Here is a 17876-nt window from a genome sequence, read left to right on the forward strand (position 1 = left end):
TTAACTTATGATGCACTTCTAAGTATTAGATCCAATATTATAATGTCCATTTAGAAAGCAGTGTAAAAAAAGAAAATTATAATTCATCAGGCCCAAGCTTTAAAATAAGATCCATATTGCATGCATTGCTACAATGAAACAATGTTCTTTATTACCTTGAAATGTGCTCTCACCAAGGAAAGAGTGATACCAAATGTTTATGATATCTGTAAGCTAAAGTTAGCACAAAATATTGACGGTCTAGAAAAGATAATATTCTACCCAAGTCCATGCTAGGAATGTGGATGATAGCTGCTATTATACTGAATTGCCTTTAAATTTAGTCATATTGTATTTTCCTCAAAGAAAGTAACTTGAGGAATTGAGTTACAAAAGCCATTTTTAAAATAATCAACTGTTGATAAAGATAAAGATATGACTTACTGATGCAATAAGTAATGCGTATTAAAACTCATTCTGAGGTGTGAGATCATTTAGAAATGCTTTATTGCAATTTATAATGCAACATTAAAAGAAAATGTCAGAATGATTCATATTAACAGCAATCATCCATGTTAGAAAGAATTATGTACCTACATCTTAAAATAACCTTTTTGAGTTGCTAAGTGCCGAAGTTCTTAGGTCACACACAAATTCATTCTGATGAACTGTTTGCTCAAAGGCGACTGTCAAAGCTTTCTAAGAGCAAAGCATCTCATTCAGTGAGCTTTTTGGTGGTCCTTTAACAGTTAAGTAAGGTTAAACTCAAAATTTACCTGCATGGGCCTTTAAACCTCACAACAAAAATAATCAGTTTGTCATACTGCTTATCTGAAGATGCAGTCTAATGGTTAGGCCCAGGTCCAAGGCTTTGGGTTAGGACTGAGATGCTCCTCACCTGTTCCAGCTTCACCCTGAATTCCTCCTTAGAAGAAGTAGGCAATCCTTCTTATGTATCCTGGTGGTTTCTGATTGGCTACAGCCTCCTTCCAGCAACATCTCCATCAGAGGCTGAGAAATCCTGGTACACGCACTCCCAGTGACAATAATGACATTGGGCTTTTCAAAGTCAAAGTTGAGGGCTATAAACTAATTTTCATTATGTTTATACATTGATTTACATTCAAGGGAAGAATTTTACTGCCTGGTATATTTTTTTAAATCCCTGTTGTAGAAACAAATATTTCCTTATGCTTTTTCAAAAACATAAGATGGAGACTGGTTTATGTTTTGTGTCAAGGGTTCCCTTTACAGCTGGGGTCACAAATCCTGTCATTATTCAGCTGCAGTTGTGCCAATTGGGGAGCAGGGGAAGTGAATGCCCTCCCCAAGGTTTTTGCAATTGCCCAAAGTTCTATAGGCTGCAGAGCTTGGGTACAGCCTGACAACTTTTAACCAGTGGTCCTGTACTAAATCAGTACAGCTGCTGCTGGAGCAATCTGGAGCATCACTCAAGCTGTCTGGTTGCAATGCCACTGAAATTTGACCCAGCAGCCCCTCTGTGCAGACAAAGGAGCAGCTTGGGCAAATCTCAGTGAGTGGCATTGGAGACCTGCACACGAGATGTCAGTGCCACTCAAATTTAGCCTGGATGCCCTTCCATCCAAACAGTGAGGCAGATGGGTCAAATGGTGTTGTAGCTTGGCACATGAGGAGTCTCTCCTTTACAGCAGAGTACAGTGGAGTCTCCAGAGAACATGAGTCCTGGCAACACCGAGTGAGTAAGTGAGAGGGAAGACTCTCTGGCTGAGGGAGACCCGGAGCCCTGGGGAGAATGAGCATGGACCAGAATGAGGACCAAAATTCCATCCTCCCCACAAAGAAATATCTAAATTGGTGCCACTGTTCAACAAGGTGCTCAGAAATACCAGTTTTAATTAAACACTGCACCTTCAAATGTAATTTAAGTTTCCTTACATTACCAGTGTGTGAGCAATAGATTCTTTTTGAAAGAATTGTACATATTTTCAATGGGAATCAAATTAACATTTGTATATGACCCACTAGTTGGCAGAGGTATAGAATAGGTGTGACTGGTTCCCTCCAGAATACATTAAAGAAAGCGTAAATGAGATCACATTTTTAGATAAAAACAGTTTAATTGAATACTGTTATGTGTGTGTTCACAAATACATACACAAATATGCTTTAACACAAGACATGCAAGATCTTTGACAGCTTCCCAATTGGGGAATATGCAGTTTGTGAACTATGACTTCTTCTAATCAGACTCTCTATAATATGGAAGGATCTTTTTCCATATATTCAGTGCTACACCTTTGTCCGATGTCCAAGTTTTTTCTTTCTTGAAGGTGGGCATGGTACCCCACCTATACTGTATAATACGATATTTATATTGTATATATGCATATATATATATATATGGTGGCCTGGTGCCTTGCCTCAGGCCCCAAGATCAGTGAAGCTCCTTTATTTAAGAAGAACAGAAATAAGAGAAAAATAAATGAGAAATTGTAAAAATAATAAAAATGGGGATAAAGGCAATTTGTAATTTGGAACCATGGGTTCTTGTTTTAATTTAAATTTCAAGTCACAATTCTTCAGTGAGAAAATGAAGAGGGGGTGCAAGTATCAAAAAGACAAGTGGTACTGCACATAAAAAGAAATAAATACAGAAATATGCATAAAAAAGTGGTATCCCATAGTTCATTTACTCTGTGTCACTCACAGGGGTCCCATTTCATTTAAACTAAGGGTCATGTTTGTAATGTATTGATTTACTCAACACTTATATTTGACATACAGATAAAATGCGGTGCCTGTAGTGGGCATTATATGTTAATCAAAAGCTTGAAGGAGGTACTTTTAGTTGAAATATCCAATATAGCTTTTGCATCATAAGCATTATTGAGTTATTAAGTGTAATTTAAAGATTGAAAGAACACATGGAGAATGAAGTCACACTACATAGAACATGGGTTTAAGCAGCAGGCTTAAACTTTACTGAACTAAATTAACACTAGTTGAACAGTACCCAAAACCTTGCCAAGCAAAACTGTGGTCTAGTGTAGATATTCATGGCTTTACAACAAGAGGTCAAACACCCTTGGCCTAGTCCACTAAGTCACTGAATCAATGTAGTCAGCTGTTGAGATCCCTTTGTCACTCTCTCCTCTCATGCAAGTAAATGAGGGTAGAGATGAGGGATACATACTAGATGAAGATCCTTGCTAGATCTCAAAAGACCTCTTCATCCTCGACAAAACCCAAACTTGCTGGACACCTCATAGACCCTGCACTCAGGTTTAGGAGCTAGCCAACTGATAGCTACCATAACCCTGCACTGGGCCCTACTGAAAGCTGCAACATTTCAGAAAGTCCTACTCACCCAAGTAGGCCTCCTGAGTTCTGTGAAGAAGTGGAAAACCCTTCAGAGCAGTGGTTAATTCTGTCCTGAGGGAAAGGGCCTTTCTGCACCTCGGCTGCTCCTGTGGGTTTGATCAGGCTATTTCCATGGTATACCAGGAGACTCAGTTCTGCCACACTCATGTTCATTAACTCATAGAGATGCATGGCAGGTGATAGCATGACTGTCTTTGCTGGCTCCCAAGCCCAACGAGGGGCCTTGTGTACTGGGAGGAGGTGGGCAGGCCAGCAACCAATCCTGGGTAGCCATCTCCCCTAATCACTGGAACATCCTTCCTTACATACATCCTCCGCACATTTAAATTTAGAGTTGCCATCTCCCCTAAACTAGCCATTTGGGCACTCAGGGATTGACTCAAATGCCCTGCTCTATCGCCAACTCAACCTCACTCTCTCCCTTCCCCTCCAAGCTGAACGTAGCCACATAGATTGAGGGAGGGGAGGGACTTTCCCCTCACCCACGCAGCAAAAGGGAGTCTGCCAGTCCAGTCAAACCACCCAACCACGGAGACTGGAAGGCAGTTTAAACTTTAAATATCAGTATTGTACGCATTTCAGTAAGTGGAAAGTTATTTGATAATCTAAATGTAATTCAAGGAGTTGGCTCTGGATCTGTAAAGTCCTATATGGCTTGCATCATAACAGCTCAAGAGACCACTGTCTTTATCTATTCCATCACAGCAGTTGAAGTTCACTGGGGTCACATATGCTGGCAACTCTAAATTTAAATGTGTGGATGATGTATGTAAGGAAGGATGTTCCAGTAATTAGGGCATTTTCCATCTCTGCCACAACTTTCCTGTGTGATCTTGGCAAGGCACTTAGTCTTGCTTGGCCTCAGTTCACCATCTGTAAAATGGGGATAATAGTCCTATCTCACAGAGTGTAATGAGAATAAATACATTAAAGATTGTGAGGCACTCAGATACTACAGTAATGAGCACCATGTAGTACCTAAGGTAGCTATTACTCAGTGGAACCCCTTTGGTTCTGGAATTCACTGTCTTAGTGGGTCAGCCAGAGACAGATTCTCTTGACCTCTGGGGCTTAATGAAAGGTCCATCTCTTTGGTTTTTGTCTGAGGATAATGATTGCCTAGTTTAATAGTGAGTGTCATCCTTCAAATATTGATAAAGGTCAACAAGTTATGCTTACTATTTTTAAATATTGTTCAACATACAGCCATTCTGTGATTGTGTGTTTATCAATAAAAAGTAATAAGTGATTGCATAGTCCTTTCTAAATTTTACATATGAATCTAAATTCTACCAATGTAATAATTACTGCAGACAAAATCCTGGTTCCATTGCGCAGCTCCCCCCTTGGTAGTTCTGTGCTGGGAAGGGGAAGGATGGATTCTTCCCTCAGTTTGCTTCGTGGAAACAGAGATTCTATCTGCCATGAAGCCTCAGGGCTTCAGTAGTCTGAAGCTCCTGCTTCCCATTGCATGGAAGGTAACTAGCTTATGATCCAAGTAGTCCTGAATTCAACCTCCCCATTCCTTCTTCACTGTCAATCTGATGCAGAGCTGTGCTTCATGATACACAACTGGTATGGACTTCTTCAATTTGGAAAATTAACAAATAACAAAGGGCCTCATTCTTTCACCTTTCTGCTGAACAGTTCCTCATTTATGGAGTAGTCCTCACTGGACAAGGTGCTACAGAAGTAAGATTCATGAACTGAGAAGGAAGTTAGGCAACTTGAATATTTGAATGTTATAGCTATCTTTCCCAAATTAGTATTGAACAAATAAGGAGTCGGCAACCTTTCAGAAGTGGTGTGCCGAGTCTTCATTTATTCACTCTAATTTAAGGTTTCGGGTGCCAGTAATACATTTTAACGTTTTTAGAAGGTCTTTTTCTATAAGTCTATAATATATAACTAAACTATTGTTGTATGTAAAGTAAATACGATTTTTAAAATTAAATTAAAATGAGGAGCTCCCCGGACCGGTGGCCAGGACCCGGGCAGTGAGAGTGCCACTGAAAATCAGCTTGCGTGCCGCCTTCGGCACGCGTGCCATAGGTTGCCTACCCCTGGTATAAATTATAGGTGGGTTTTGAAGTGGATAATTCAGAATACCATTCTGAAGGGAGAATAAATTGTATTTAAAATTAGAAAAGGGCAGATAGGACTTTTGATATTAAGACAGTTTTTGAGGTTTTGTGTGGTACCAGTTGTGCAGAATTACATTGGACTGCAAAATAGGGATGATGGAAATGAGGGAGGGAGAGCTAAACCAACCTCTTTATTTTGTTGCAGCCAAGTATGTCTTGTATGCTTCCCATCAACCTTAACCACATTTTGTTGTGTTCTTTCATTTTATCTGTTTTTGTTTTACTTTTCTAAAGAAAGTATACGAAGGTACTACTTAAAGCAAATAATTATGTCTTGGTAAGACATTAATTTCAAAAGTGCTGATACATGTTCTTCAGGAGAGAGTCAGTATTCTATGACTTGGCTAAAAAATTTTTAAAAGGGTGAAAAGTTTAGCTCAAGTACACTTTCTAATTTGACAGAGATGTGAACCCTTGATATTTGATAAAGCCATTCATGAAGCCAAAGGCCTCTGAGATTCTATCTAGAAGTCAGTATGGTACAGTGACGGACAGTACATGTGACTAAGTGAAATTAATTTTAAAGCCAGAATTGTAATTATATTTATAAAAAAATCTGCAAACAGTTTGGGAGTAAAATCAAAAGGCTAATTGTAAACAAAGATATTATGAACATGTGGTTCAATTTTTTGTTCCATTTTACCAATGACAGGGCTGTTAAATCTTTTATCTTTGATTCCTTTGGCAATGATAGTGCAAACTGTTATGTTTGTGAAAAGCAGCCTTTTGGTAAGATCATTTTTTAGGCTTTTTAGAATTAAAAAAATCAATTTACATAATTATTCATGCAGTATTTTCATAAAGTAGATGTAAAAGCAGTAAGGAACCCCCCTGGCTTATTCTAACAGTAGGAAAGCATTTTCAGTTCTTTGTAAATGTGTATGTGATTCTTTTGGAAATGTACTTTCTTAAAAATAAATGCTTTTTTTTTTTACCTGCATAGTTAGAAAATCCGGAATGTGTTAAGTCCTTTTTTTAACTGGTATTTATGATCTGTCAAAAGTATAGCAAAATAAAAGTGTAGATTCTTCTTCAAGTGATGGTCCCTATACACGTTCCAAATGCGGGTACTCATGCGCACCATGCGCTGAAGCCAGAAGTTTTCAGCAGCAGTGTCCATTAACCCACAAGGGCATATTACGTTGCCATGTGCTCCAGGCAAGATTTTAAGAGGTCATGCGGGGCAACGCACCCTCAGTTCCCTCTTACTGCATGGTCAGAGTCGGAATCCTCTCTTCGCACTCATAGTTGCTACAAGAACGATAGTCCATGTGTACATAGTTAGTTCCAGAGTAGCCGTGTTAGTGTGTATCCGCAAAAAGAACAGGAGTACTTGTGGCACCTTAGAGACTAACAAATGTATTTGAGCATAAGCTTTTGTGGGCTACAGCCCACTTCATCGGATGCATGTAGTGGAAAATACAGTAGGAAGATATATATAGATATACACACAGAGAACATGAAACAATGGGTGTTACTATACACACTATAAGGAGAGTGATCAGTTAAGGTGAGCTTTTATCAGCAGGAGAGAAAAAAAAACTGTTTGTAGTGGTAATGAAAATAGCCCATTTCCAGCAATTGATAAGGAGATATGAGGAACTGTGCGGGGGGAGGAGGGAAGTAAGCATGGGGAAATAGTTTTACTTTGTGTAATGGCCCATCCACTCCCAGTCTTTGTTCAAGCCTAATTTAATGGTGTCCAATTTGCAAATTAATTCCAATTCAGCAGTCTCTCGTTGGAGTCTGTTTTTGAAGTTTTTTTGTTGTAATATTGCGACTTTTAGGTCTGTAATTGAGTGGCCTGCACTGCAACCCGTGCACAACAGTATGCCGTTGTCTGTGCCTCCTTGACCACATGTAGGCCTGCACCCATGTGACACCACACGCTTGCCTCCACATGCGCTGTCTACAGCTGTGGTTCCTCTCAGTCTGCAGGCCCCACGTCACCCACCTGGACTCCTCCTTGACTGTCCCAAGTTGGGTCTGCGCCTCCCTCACCTAGTGGACCAATCCTGCCAAGGTGCTCAGAGGCACCCCGTTCACCACTCCCATCCTTACAGCCACGCTTACCACAGATACCTCCCTGGCAAGGTGGGGCACACACTTAGATGGCCATGCCACGCAGGGGACATGGACTCTCAGAAAAGCACACATGCACATCAACATTCTGGAGCTGCGCATGGTCCACCTGGCTTGTCACATGTTCCTGCCTCTGATCCACAATCAACATTTCTAGATCCTCTCGGACAACACCACTGCAGTGGCATACATAAACAAACAAGGTGGCACCAGGTCCTGGCCACTCTGAGTGGAGCTCATCCACTCTGGAACTGGTGTTTCTGCCACAACATCATGCCCCAGAACTCCCTGGCAGATGCACTCAGCCACACCTGGTACCTCAACCATGAGTGGGAACTCCATGACCCCACTCTCTACTCCATCTGTTGTGCCTCATTGGAAACTCAAGCAAACCACAAATTCCCCTCTACTGCTCCAGGGGGACCAGAGGTCAAGACTCCGAAGGTGACAGCCTCTGGTATTCCTTTCCCCCTGTTCTCCTCTACCTCCAGGTACCTGTGCAAGATCCTCTGAGACCAAGCCATGGTCATCCTGGTAGCCCTGTGCTGGCCCTGACAGTTCTGGTTTCCTGATCTACTAAGACTGTCTGCCTGCTCATCAGTCAGCCTCCTCACCCACGACAACAGCAGAGTTCAACACCCCAACACAGGCCCACTTGAGTTGACAGTCTGGTTTTTGGATGGGGCTCACATGTAGACAATGCCTGTTTGTCACCTGTACGCTGTGTATTTATGAACAGCAGTTGGGATTCCATCTGAGCATGCTACGCCATGAAGTGGAAACGCTTCACCTCCTGGGTGCAATACCACCATCTTCCCCTCTAGGCTATCTCCATGCCCAATGACCTAGGCTATCTCCTGCAGCTTAAGAACTTGGGCCTCGCACTTAGCTCCATCTGTGTCCACCTCACGGCACTTAGTGTCTTCCTCCATCCACTGGATGGACAGTCGGTGTTTACCCATCCTATCACTACCTGGTTTCTGAAGGGCCTGATGAACTGCTTCCCACTGGTCCTTAGCCTTACCCCATCCTTAATTTAGTTCTGTCTGCCCTCACCAAGCCTCCCTTTAAACCACTGGCCATATGCTCCCTCACACACCTATTCATGAAGGTCCTCTTGTGGCAATCACTTCCACCTAGCGTGTCAGCGAATTGGCGGCCATGATGACTGACTCCCTGTATACAATTTTCCATAAAGACAAAGTCTCCCTGTGCTTTCACCCAAAGTTCCTCCCAAAACTTGTTTCTGATTTCCATCTCAAGCAGTCCATCCATCTCCCAGTCTTCCATCCTGTGCCACACACCACTCCCATGGACAGGACACTGCACTCCCTGGACGTCCATAGGGCACTGACCTTCTACTTGGACAGGACTTGTGCATTTTGCACCTCTAATTCTAATCAATGGAGATGTCCTATCTCCTAGAACTGGAAGGGACCTTGAAAGGTCATCGAGTCCAGCCCCCTGCCTTCACTAGCAGGACCAAGTACTGATTTTGCCCCAGATCCCTAAATGGCCCCCTCAAGGATTGAGCGCACAACCCTGGGTTTAGCAGGCCAATGCTCAAACCACTGAGCTATCCTCCCCGCGCCTCTTCATGGCCATTGCAAAATGGTCGGAAGGGCAAGCCTTTTCCTCGCAGTGCATATCCAAATGGATCCCTAAGTGCATTACCGAATGCTCTGCGTGCTTTCACACCACCCAGCAGGATCATGGCCCATTCCACAAGGGCACACACAACCACTGCCGCCTCCCTGGCAGACGTCCCCGACATAAGATCTGTCATGCGGTGACCTGGTGCTCCATCCACACTTTCATAGCGCACCACACCATCAACCAGTGGGCAGACGCAACCATGGGACATGCTGTTCTGCAGTCGACCTTACCTATCATGTCCTCACACCCACCTCCAAGCTGATCACTGCTTCATACTCACCCGAGTTTGGAATACATTTGTATTCCAATACCCACCCACCATCCCCTCTGCTGGGACTTTCTATTCAGCGGTAAGAGGGAGATTAAGGGCGCATCGCCCCACACGATCTCTTATAACCTCTCCTGGAGCACGTTGCAAAGTAAGGTGCCCATGTGGACAACAGACACTGCTGCTAAAAACTTTCTGATCCAGCACATGACGTGCATGCGCACCCACGTTTGGAATACAAATAGGGACCACACATCTTGAAGAACCTCCAGACACCGGTAAGTAATCTCCTCTTACAATCAAAATCTTAGACAGTTGAAATGTGCATATTCTTCTAATTCTAGCAGTGAACAGATAGTTATAATACAGTTGTTTTCTAACAGGAAAAAGTGTAGTTATAATACAGTTGTTTTCTAACAGGAAAAAGAGCTGTAGAAGAAAGATTCAGTATCTTTTTTTCATTTGCCTTAAATAAAATGGAATAAGTTTTTGTTATAATTAATGTTGATTAGTATAATTAAGAAAGCTGGGTGCCACCACCAAAAACATTGGTTTGGAAGAATTTTACTTTTATTAAATCAGTTTTACTAACTTGGCATTTTTTTCACCAATTTCTATTAAAGAAAAGCCTTGTGCATTATATTGTTCCCCTGTTGGAAAGGATCAGCCTATTCTTCTAACAGAAAAGGTGATGGATGGGACTTCTTGTGGTCAGCATGGATTAGATATCTGCGCAAATGGTAGATGCCAGGTATAAATCAATTCTTTAGACTCAACTTTTAACATACTGTACATACATGTTAATTCTGGTAGAATATTGCATAAGAAATGTCCAGAGCTGGCTCACTGCCTCTTATATCTATATAAAAATGTAACAATTTAAATTCATTTCACTTTTTACAATACACCTCTACCCTGATATAACGCAACCTGATGTAACACAAATTCAGATATAACGCGGTAAAGCAGTGCTCCGGGGGGGCGGGGCTGCACACTCCAGTGGTTCAAAGCAAGTTTGATATAACGCGGTTTCACCTATAAGATTTTTTGGCTCCCCAGGACAATGTTATATCGAGGTAGAGGTGTACATTATGTGGAGCAGCACCCGAAGGACTGGCTGGGGTTGGGGAAAGGCAGCACAGAAAACGTATACATTCAGATGAGCACATCTTAACAACACTTAGCGGGGTGAGGCAGTGCATGATTGATTTCATTTTCTTGAAGAGGGGCTTATCTTTCAGAAGCATGGAAAACACTGATGTAGAGTGTGCATGTATATTTATTTCAGCCTGATTTTCAGAAATATAGACTTATAGGTTAAGGTAAACGACAACCCAGGGGCTTGAATCATGTATAATAGAAGCTTAATACTAATTCTGTGCATGTTACTAAAAGTTTATGCCATAAATTGCCTTAAAGTTTCACTTGGTACAGGCAAATTCGTATCTCTCTAACTGCTCTTTCTTTGTCTCGTTTGGTGATCCTTCATCCACCTCGCTCCTTTTTAGTCCCACAAGTTTCTTTTTGGCTACTTCCTAATTCATTATTGAAAATAATTCAATAGTGTGTAGCCCTACACCACTCAGTTGTTGTCTTTACTGCACTGAATGAGATCTTTGCACAGGCATCCTCTAAACCCTGCCACATCAAGGTATGCCTAGGTTAGGATAAAAAGAGATTTTTTAAAAGTATTAGCTAAAAGTTTTAACCAACACATTATAAAACCCTGTTGTAAATGGGACAAATTGTATTTTAATGCGTAGGTTTCATCTTAACCAGCTAACATGTTAATTCAAACACTTTAACTTTACACTTTAAAAATGCCCGTGTTACCCTAGTCTAGACATGTGGTAATAGGCATACAACTCCCATCTGAAAATCCTGATCTGTTACTTTCCTCTCTTTAATTTAAAAGAACTCAAATGGAGAAATGCAATAACAGTCATCATGTACTTGAACATGAACGGATTTTCAGTTCACAGTAATTTCTCTTTTTATGGAGTTATTTTATTTTCTAGTTACTCTGCCCTTGCCTTGATGATTTATGAGAAGGAGTGGTGGTTTTATTGGTTTCATTGGATGAGTGCACCTATACTAATACAGTTCATTCTGGGATTCTCTGGGATCTCTAGCCTTTTTATATAAGAACCACATATGGTATTCAGTGTAATCTGTTTTTTGTTATCAAATTAGCAATGATGTTTATGAATAGAAATAAGCATAGCAAAGTAATTTGTGTACTGCTAGAATAAATGTTTCTTGTTTTAAGGTACTATTAGTGTTGATAGCCTTTCAATAAAACATCAGTAAGGGTTATATTTCCAAGTACATAATACAAGTTCCAGACACGTTCACATTTCTTTTAATATAGTAACTAGCACAGTAAATTATTTGGTGTCCGATTGTGCCTGACCCTTATGTGGGTGAATATACAGAGGAGCCCAAAGAATCTTCCCTGCTTTGCACAGCCAGCGTAAGCACCAGATAAAGCTACTGACTCTGTGATCAGGTGAACAGAGGGATTGTGCTGTCCCGACCACGCCCAGGAGTGCACAGTGCCACAAAGGTGAAGGGGCAGAGCAAGGAAGGGGCTGGGACATGGCTCCATCCTATATACACCAGCCAACAGAACTGGCCAGCCACATGAGTGGAGTGAGGGCTTGTTAATAAACTGCATGTATCCTCCAAAAGGGGGAGGCAAGTTGTCATCTGGAATGCCTTGTGGTGCTCTCCCTGTAGTGGGACAGCTCTGCACCAGTCTAAACACACAATCCAACCCTTAATTACAATGATAAGTTTATTTTTCTCCACAGAAATTTGGCTGTGATGGAATATTAGGATCTCTGGCACGAGAAGATCATTGTGGTGTCTGCAATGGTAATGGAAAATCATGCAAAGTTATTAAAGGCGATTTTAACCATACCAGAGGAGCAGGTATATCTGCTTATTTTTTTACTTAATAAACCATGCAGTGTTTTGATGCAATTGTGTGTCAAGCAAAAATGAAGCATAGTTCTTAACAGTTAAGTGCCTGAGAACTATGTTCAGAGAGCTGCAGAAGACTTCTGTGAAGCTATTGATTGTTGTTTGATTATGATATGCAGTAGTTGAGATGTGAGTGGAGAATTCACATGAAAATTTTCTAATGAAAAAATTGTAAAATGATGCTCTGGTATGTATTTATTAAATTACAATAGAGAAGGAATTATCTAATTTGCATTGGCCGCAGTTGTATAAAATAGTGTTTCCCCCAGGAAGAAGGTCGCTATTTTATAGAAGAGGCTGTTTGACAGATAGAAACAAGTATTTAATAAACCCCATTTCAGATTTTTGACATACAGTACCCACATATGTTTACTGTTCTTGAGAATAAATGTTATCTAGATTACTATACATCACCTACATCAAGGTCTTTAAGCAAAAGAGGAAACAAAGAATATGAAGGACAAATGTCCAAAAGAAAAAATTCTTATGCAGTGTAATAACAGAGTATAAAATTGTGAATAACAAATCTGAATGGCATTTCTGAAATGTTTTAGCAGCTAAGGCCTGATCTGACTCTCATGTGTCAGTCTTTCCATTGAGCTGAATCGGATGACTTAAGCACATAAGTGTTTGCAGAATTGGGGCCTAAAGCCATAACGTTGTTCACCTTTTGCTGCATCTAGAAGCGAACACATTTGGAACAATCCTTTATCTGAAATTGCATTTGATAGATCATTATTTCAGCTGTGAAATGTTTGTGTGGAGTTATGATTTCCGCTTCTTTCTAAAGAAATTAGCAAAATTTCAAGATAGCAAGTCAATTATTTTGCACAAGATAGTATAATGAGAAGCAGACTTTATGTTTGAAAAATTGAGAGATTTCAGTGCAATCTAGACTAAACTAAGCAGTGCTTTAGAAAAGAAAATTGGACACAGCCTTCAGATACTTGAATTTAGCCCTTTCTGAGGCTGGAGGTAATGTAGGACAGGGAAAACTGAAACACAAACAAGTCTGAAGGCTACGAACATATAAAGAAAGAGTTGCTAAGTTCAGTTACAGATCAAAGTTTGAATCTACAAAGCTATAGAAGAGGTAGCTGACCACATCAGTCAAAAATCTGTCAACTTGTATTTATAACAGAGATAAACATCCAAACATATTGTAGGATTTTAGGTTAGGACTATCATGGATCAGTACTAATCAACTTTTAAGCATGACTATGAGGAGATATTTTCTGACTTTGGAAACTGAAATTTTAATTAATTAACTTTTAACAAATGTTTTAAAATATACTACATTAAATGGGATAATGTCATGTCAACTATAGGATATCAGGATGTCAATACTCAGTAATATAATTTCATATTACAACTACATTTATAAAATGAAAAGTCATATGTTATCTATTCTGTGAGGTCTGCCTAGGGGTTTTTAAAGTCTTGGTTCATAAATAAAATTTCTGATTGGATATAGCTTTGCACCAATAACTAGCTTCCTGCACTGCCTTTTAACCATTTTTTTTTAATTCAAAGCAGCTGACTATGCAACATTTTAATAAATCCTACTTTCTTATGAACTGAAAACTTAACTTAAAAGTTCAAATTATTAATATGCACAATTGAAAGCTCAAATCTATGTCAGAATAAGGGTTGAGTATGGTAAAGGAACAAAAGAGATTTAGAAACCACATTCAATGTATTTTGTTAATTTTTTAAAACCAGAACATCAAAATTATACTTGCCACATAATGTTGGAATTCCATGATGGGCTTCAGGGGCCCATAATGATAGAGCACTCCATTTATCTTGAGCCAACTTCATCCATGTGGTTTCTGCCCCCAGAACTTCTTGAAGGAATAGCACCTTTATTATGTTCATTTGGCTATAGATCATAGTATATATAGCACATCACATGGATAATTGTGTGTTTTCAATGTTTTAGAGTTTTTAATGGGGCTGTCAGGAAACCTAGCAGCCTCATCTCCTTATCTCATGAAGTGGAGAGAAAATAAGCCTTGTGAAATTTATCTTTGAAGTCTTTTTTTCATATAGGAGTGTTAATTAAAGACACAGAGGGATATATTTTCTCCTTGTTTATGGGCCTGATTCCATGAAGTGTTGAACATCCTTAAGTCCCAGGCTGTCTATGACTACTCACAGACCTAAAGTGTAAGGCTCACACTAAAGTAATACTTTGCTGTATCAGGGACCATGAAGTCAATGAGAGTTGTAAGTGCTCAGCAGCTTTAATGTGGCTCTATATGGGCATCTCCCATTAGCAGTCAATCACAATGGCCATGGAACATACCCTTTACATGAACTTATTTTTGGATGTCCACATGCTATCTTTGTAAAGGCTGTTTATGACAGGACATCCTTGAAAATATTATACAATATTAGATTAAAAAGAGAATAGCAGGTTTAAAAAAAAACCATAACGCAAAATCTACTGTTCCATAGTTTTGTATTTAACTCACGACATTTGATCTCATGCTTAGGTTACATTGAAGCTTTGGTGATACCTGCAGGAGCAAGAAGAATCAAAGTTGTGGAAGAAAAACCAGCTCACAGCTACTTAGGTATATTTTGTTTATTTTTTTGTTTGTACCCACAGCAAAAAAATCATCATACTCCTGGCATGTCTGACTAAGAATTGAACCACAGAGAATATGAAAAGAAAGTGAATTCTGTGGAAAGGCCCTTTAAAGGAACTGAGCCTCAGGGGAATGACAATTGTGTGCTTGCTTTTTAATAGATTCCTGAAAAATTACAGTTGTTGCTTTTCTGTTCCATGTTTTCAGTTTAAACTGAGAAACAGAACCAGTAAGAATTAATAGTGCAATGAAATGAAAAGTCCCTAGTTTGATCTTTGTATAAGCATAATTAACCTATAAAAAAAAGGTTTTATCTGATTAATCTCACTGTTTTCATGGAAAATAAAACCAAATTAAGATCATAAATCTTAATAGCAGCAGTCCCAGAGTTCAAAGGTTTGCTTTCAAGTTATCATGAGAGCTGCTCCTGCTCCGTTAAAATATCTTAAAAGGTTCAGTATTTTGGATTTCTCTATTGTGTAAATACACTGATTGTTTTTTATTTGGGGGGGGGGGGGGGAGGGTTTGGAAGTGATGTCAGCTCGTACAACAGAATCTCAAATTGATACCCTAGAAAACTTACCACTAAAACTGAGGTTATTTTTGTTTAAGAGTAGTATTTATTTTTAAATAATGCAAGTTGAAAACCAAACATACCTTAGATATTTAGTAATATATTATTCTGTGCAGGAGTGGACATGTCTTTTACAACTTGAGTGTATTTACTTACCCAGTTCCTATGATATATGAACCACTCAGCTTCATCATCATCTAGTCCATTTCATCTTGTCCACACTTCTTGTAGCGCACTCTGATAATGAGGGGCAGGGTACAGTCCCAATCCTATTGTATTGGGACACCCAGGAGGTGTGTGGGTTACAGACAGAAGCATTCCATCGACATAGCGCTGCCTTCATCGGGGTAAAATAGGTTTTACTGAGCAATATAGCTGAGTTGACCTAACTTTTCACTGTAGACCAGCCCTTAGACTCGTAAGTGCCTAAATCACTTTGAAAAATGAGACTTAGGCTCCTAAATCAGTTCAACATTGCAATATTGAGCACTGCATCACCTAAATAGCTTTAAAAATCTGGGCCATACCCACCTGGGACACTCAGGTGACATACAGAATAGTTGGAACTTGAGTGAGGAATCTATGCTTCTGTTTGACTTAGAGGAATCAAACTCATTTGTGAGTAGCAATCCAGCTCTTCTTCTAATCAATACTTTGGTTAGGCTCAACAAGAAATATACATGCTTTTTTCGTGTCACTACATAACATCACAAAGTATAAGGGGCATCCTCAGACATGATATAAATCTTTGGAAATGTGCTCCTTATCGTGCGTGGTTGGTCACTAATTCTTAGTCACTTGTCATTTTACTTTTACTTTTAATAACTTAAAGCAATTCAACCTCATTGAGGTCCAGCTATTGTTATATTTGTAGGGCATTTGTTCAGCCATTTTTGAATTATTGAGGAGCAGGAAAAGGACTTGAATAATATTGTTCAAGTGAAAATCATATTTTCTTACTGCGGGAAGGAATTTTCTTTAAACTTTTCTTAAGTTGCTTGGTTGCAACAGTTCTGAGAGCAGTTTAAGCGTCTGAACAGAATGAAAAGAATTCCAAAGTTTGAGATCAAGAATGAAAATTTCAGCTCAAAAAGATCATTTTGTAGAAAACTGACTGAAAATGACAGTTGTAATGCACATTGATACATCCTTAGCTACATCCAGCATTCCCTATCACAAATCCTATAAACAACGATTTAACTATTCTCTTGTTTCTTTTTTTAATTTTATGAGTTTCTTTATGCTATTTTTACAATGTTGAATGCTTTATTCTCTTAATTTCTCGCCCTAACAACAAACTGTGTCAACTTTACATATTCAGGGCCATTTTTTCAGAAAATAACCTCTATAAATGCTGTAGAGAGGCATACAATATGGCTGCAAAAATATACACTTCCAAAGCAGAAGCCAAGTTAAGACTATTGGAACATTTGGCCCTTATTGTACTAGTGTAAATTCAATATGGGGGTAATCAGAACTGTGCTTCCATCTTCACAAGTAGTGGGGAGCAGAATCACTGATCTGGGTCCTGCAATTGTATTGGCTAAATTGTGTCTTATAGCCACAGTCCACATGAGTAAAGAGAGAGACTGGCTGTTCTACAGCAGCAACTCTCAGGAGGAATTCTAACTGATTGTGCCAGAATTGTTCCTGAGCCCTACAGAGAACATAAGATTCATTGGTAGCAACTCTACCATCCTAGGAGAGGAGAGGTTGCAACATGTGATCCCCTGTGCAGTTGGGCAGCTCTGCCATGGCCCAATCCTCACTCTCTCTCCTCACCCCTTTGGGGAGCTAGAACCCTAGATGGAGATGAGACAGTGTATGCACTCCCAGCCACACTGTGACTAGGTCCTGCACAGACTCAAAAGATTTACAGAATCTCGCTTACCTGTGAAAGATCCACATATTAGCTAGTCAGCCCTAGATACATTACATGGTCAAAATGGCAATAATGATCCTTCTTCAGTACATCATTCTTAAGATCATGTGGGTGGATAGAAATTGTACTCAATGACAAAAAGAGAAACAGATATTTAATTAACATTTCCATGCATCTGAAATCCAATTAATTTTAGAATTAAAACACAGTATTCAAGAAGGAATTTGAGATTTCTGTCTAAGGAGTAGATTAACATTTGTATTATTTCTCATCATGTTAAAACTGTTGCCAGGAGACTTGATTAATTTTCTCTTGCTTTACAATCTGTATCATAAGAATAAGTTATGAG

The 17876-nt window shown here is 39.7% G+C and overlaps 1 protein-coding gene across 3 annotated transcripts in view; it reads left to right on the top strand.

Annotated features, from left to right (window-relative positions):
• The window catches only part of ADAMTS19 (ADAM metallopeptidase with thrombospondin type 1 motif 19), a 326693-nt gene that overhangs the window by 250081 nt on the left and 58736 nt on the right, over positions 1-17876 (top strand). For all 3 annotated transcript variants that reach the window (XM_065599319.1, XM_005303066.5, XM_065599318.1), the window contains 3 exons: positions 10116-10243; positions 12306-12426; positions 14976-15056. In XM_065599319.1, the coding sequence (XP_065455391.1) occupies positions 10116-10243; positions 12306-12426; positions 14976-15056 (330 nt within the window). The remainder of the gene's footprint in view (positions 1-10115; positions 10244-12305; positions 12427-14975; positions 15057-17876) is intronic.

Source organism: Chrysemys picta, chromosome 6 (assembly GCF_011386835.1).
Source record: "Chrysemys picta bellii isolate R12L10 chromosome 6, ASM1138683v2, whole genome shotgun sequence".
In the NCBI taxonomy this organism is placed as follows: Eukaryota; Metazoa; Chordata; order Testudines; family Emydidae; genus Chrysemys; species Chrysemys picta.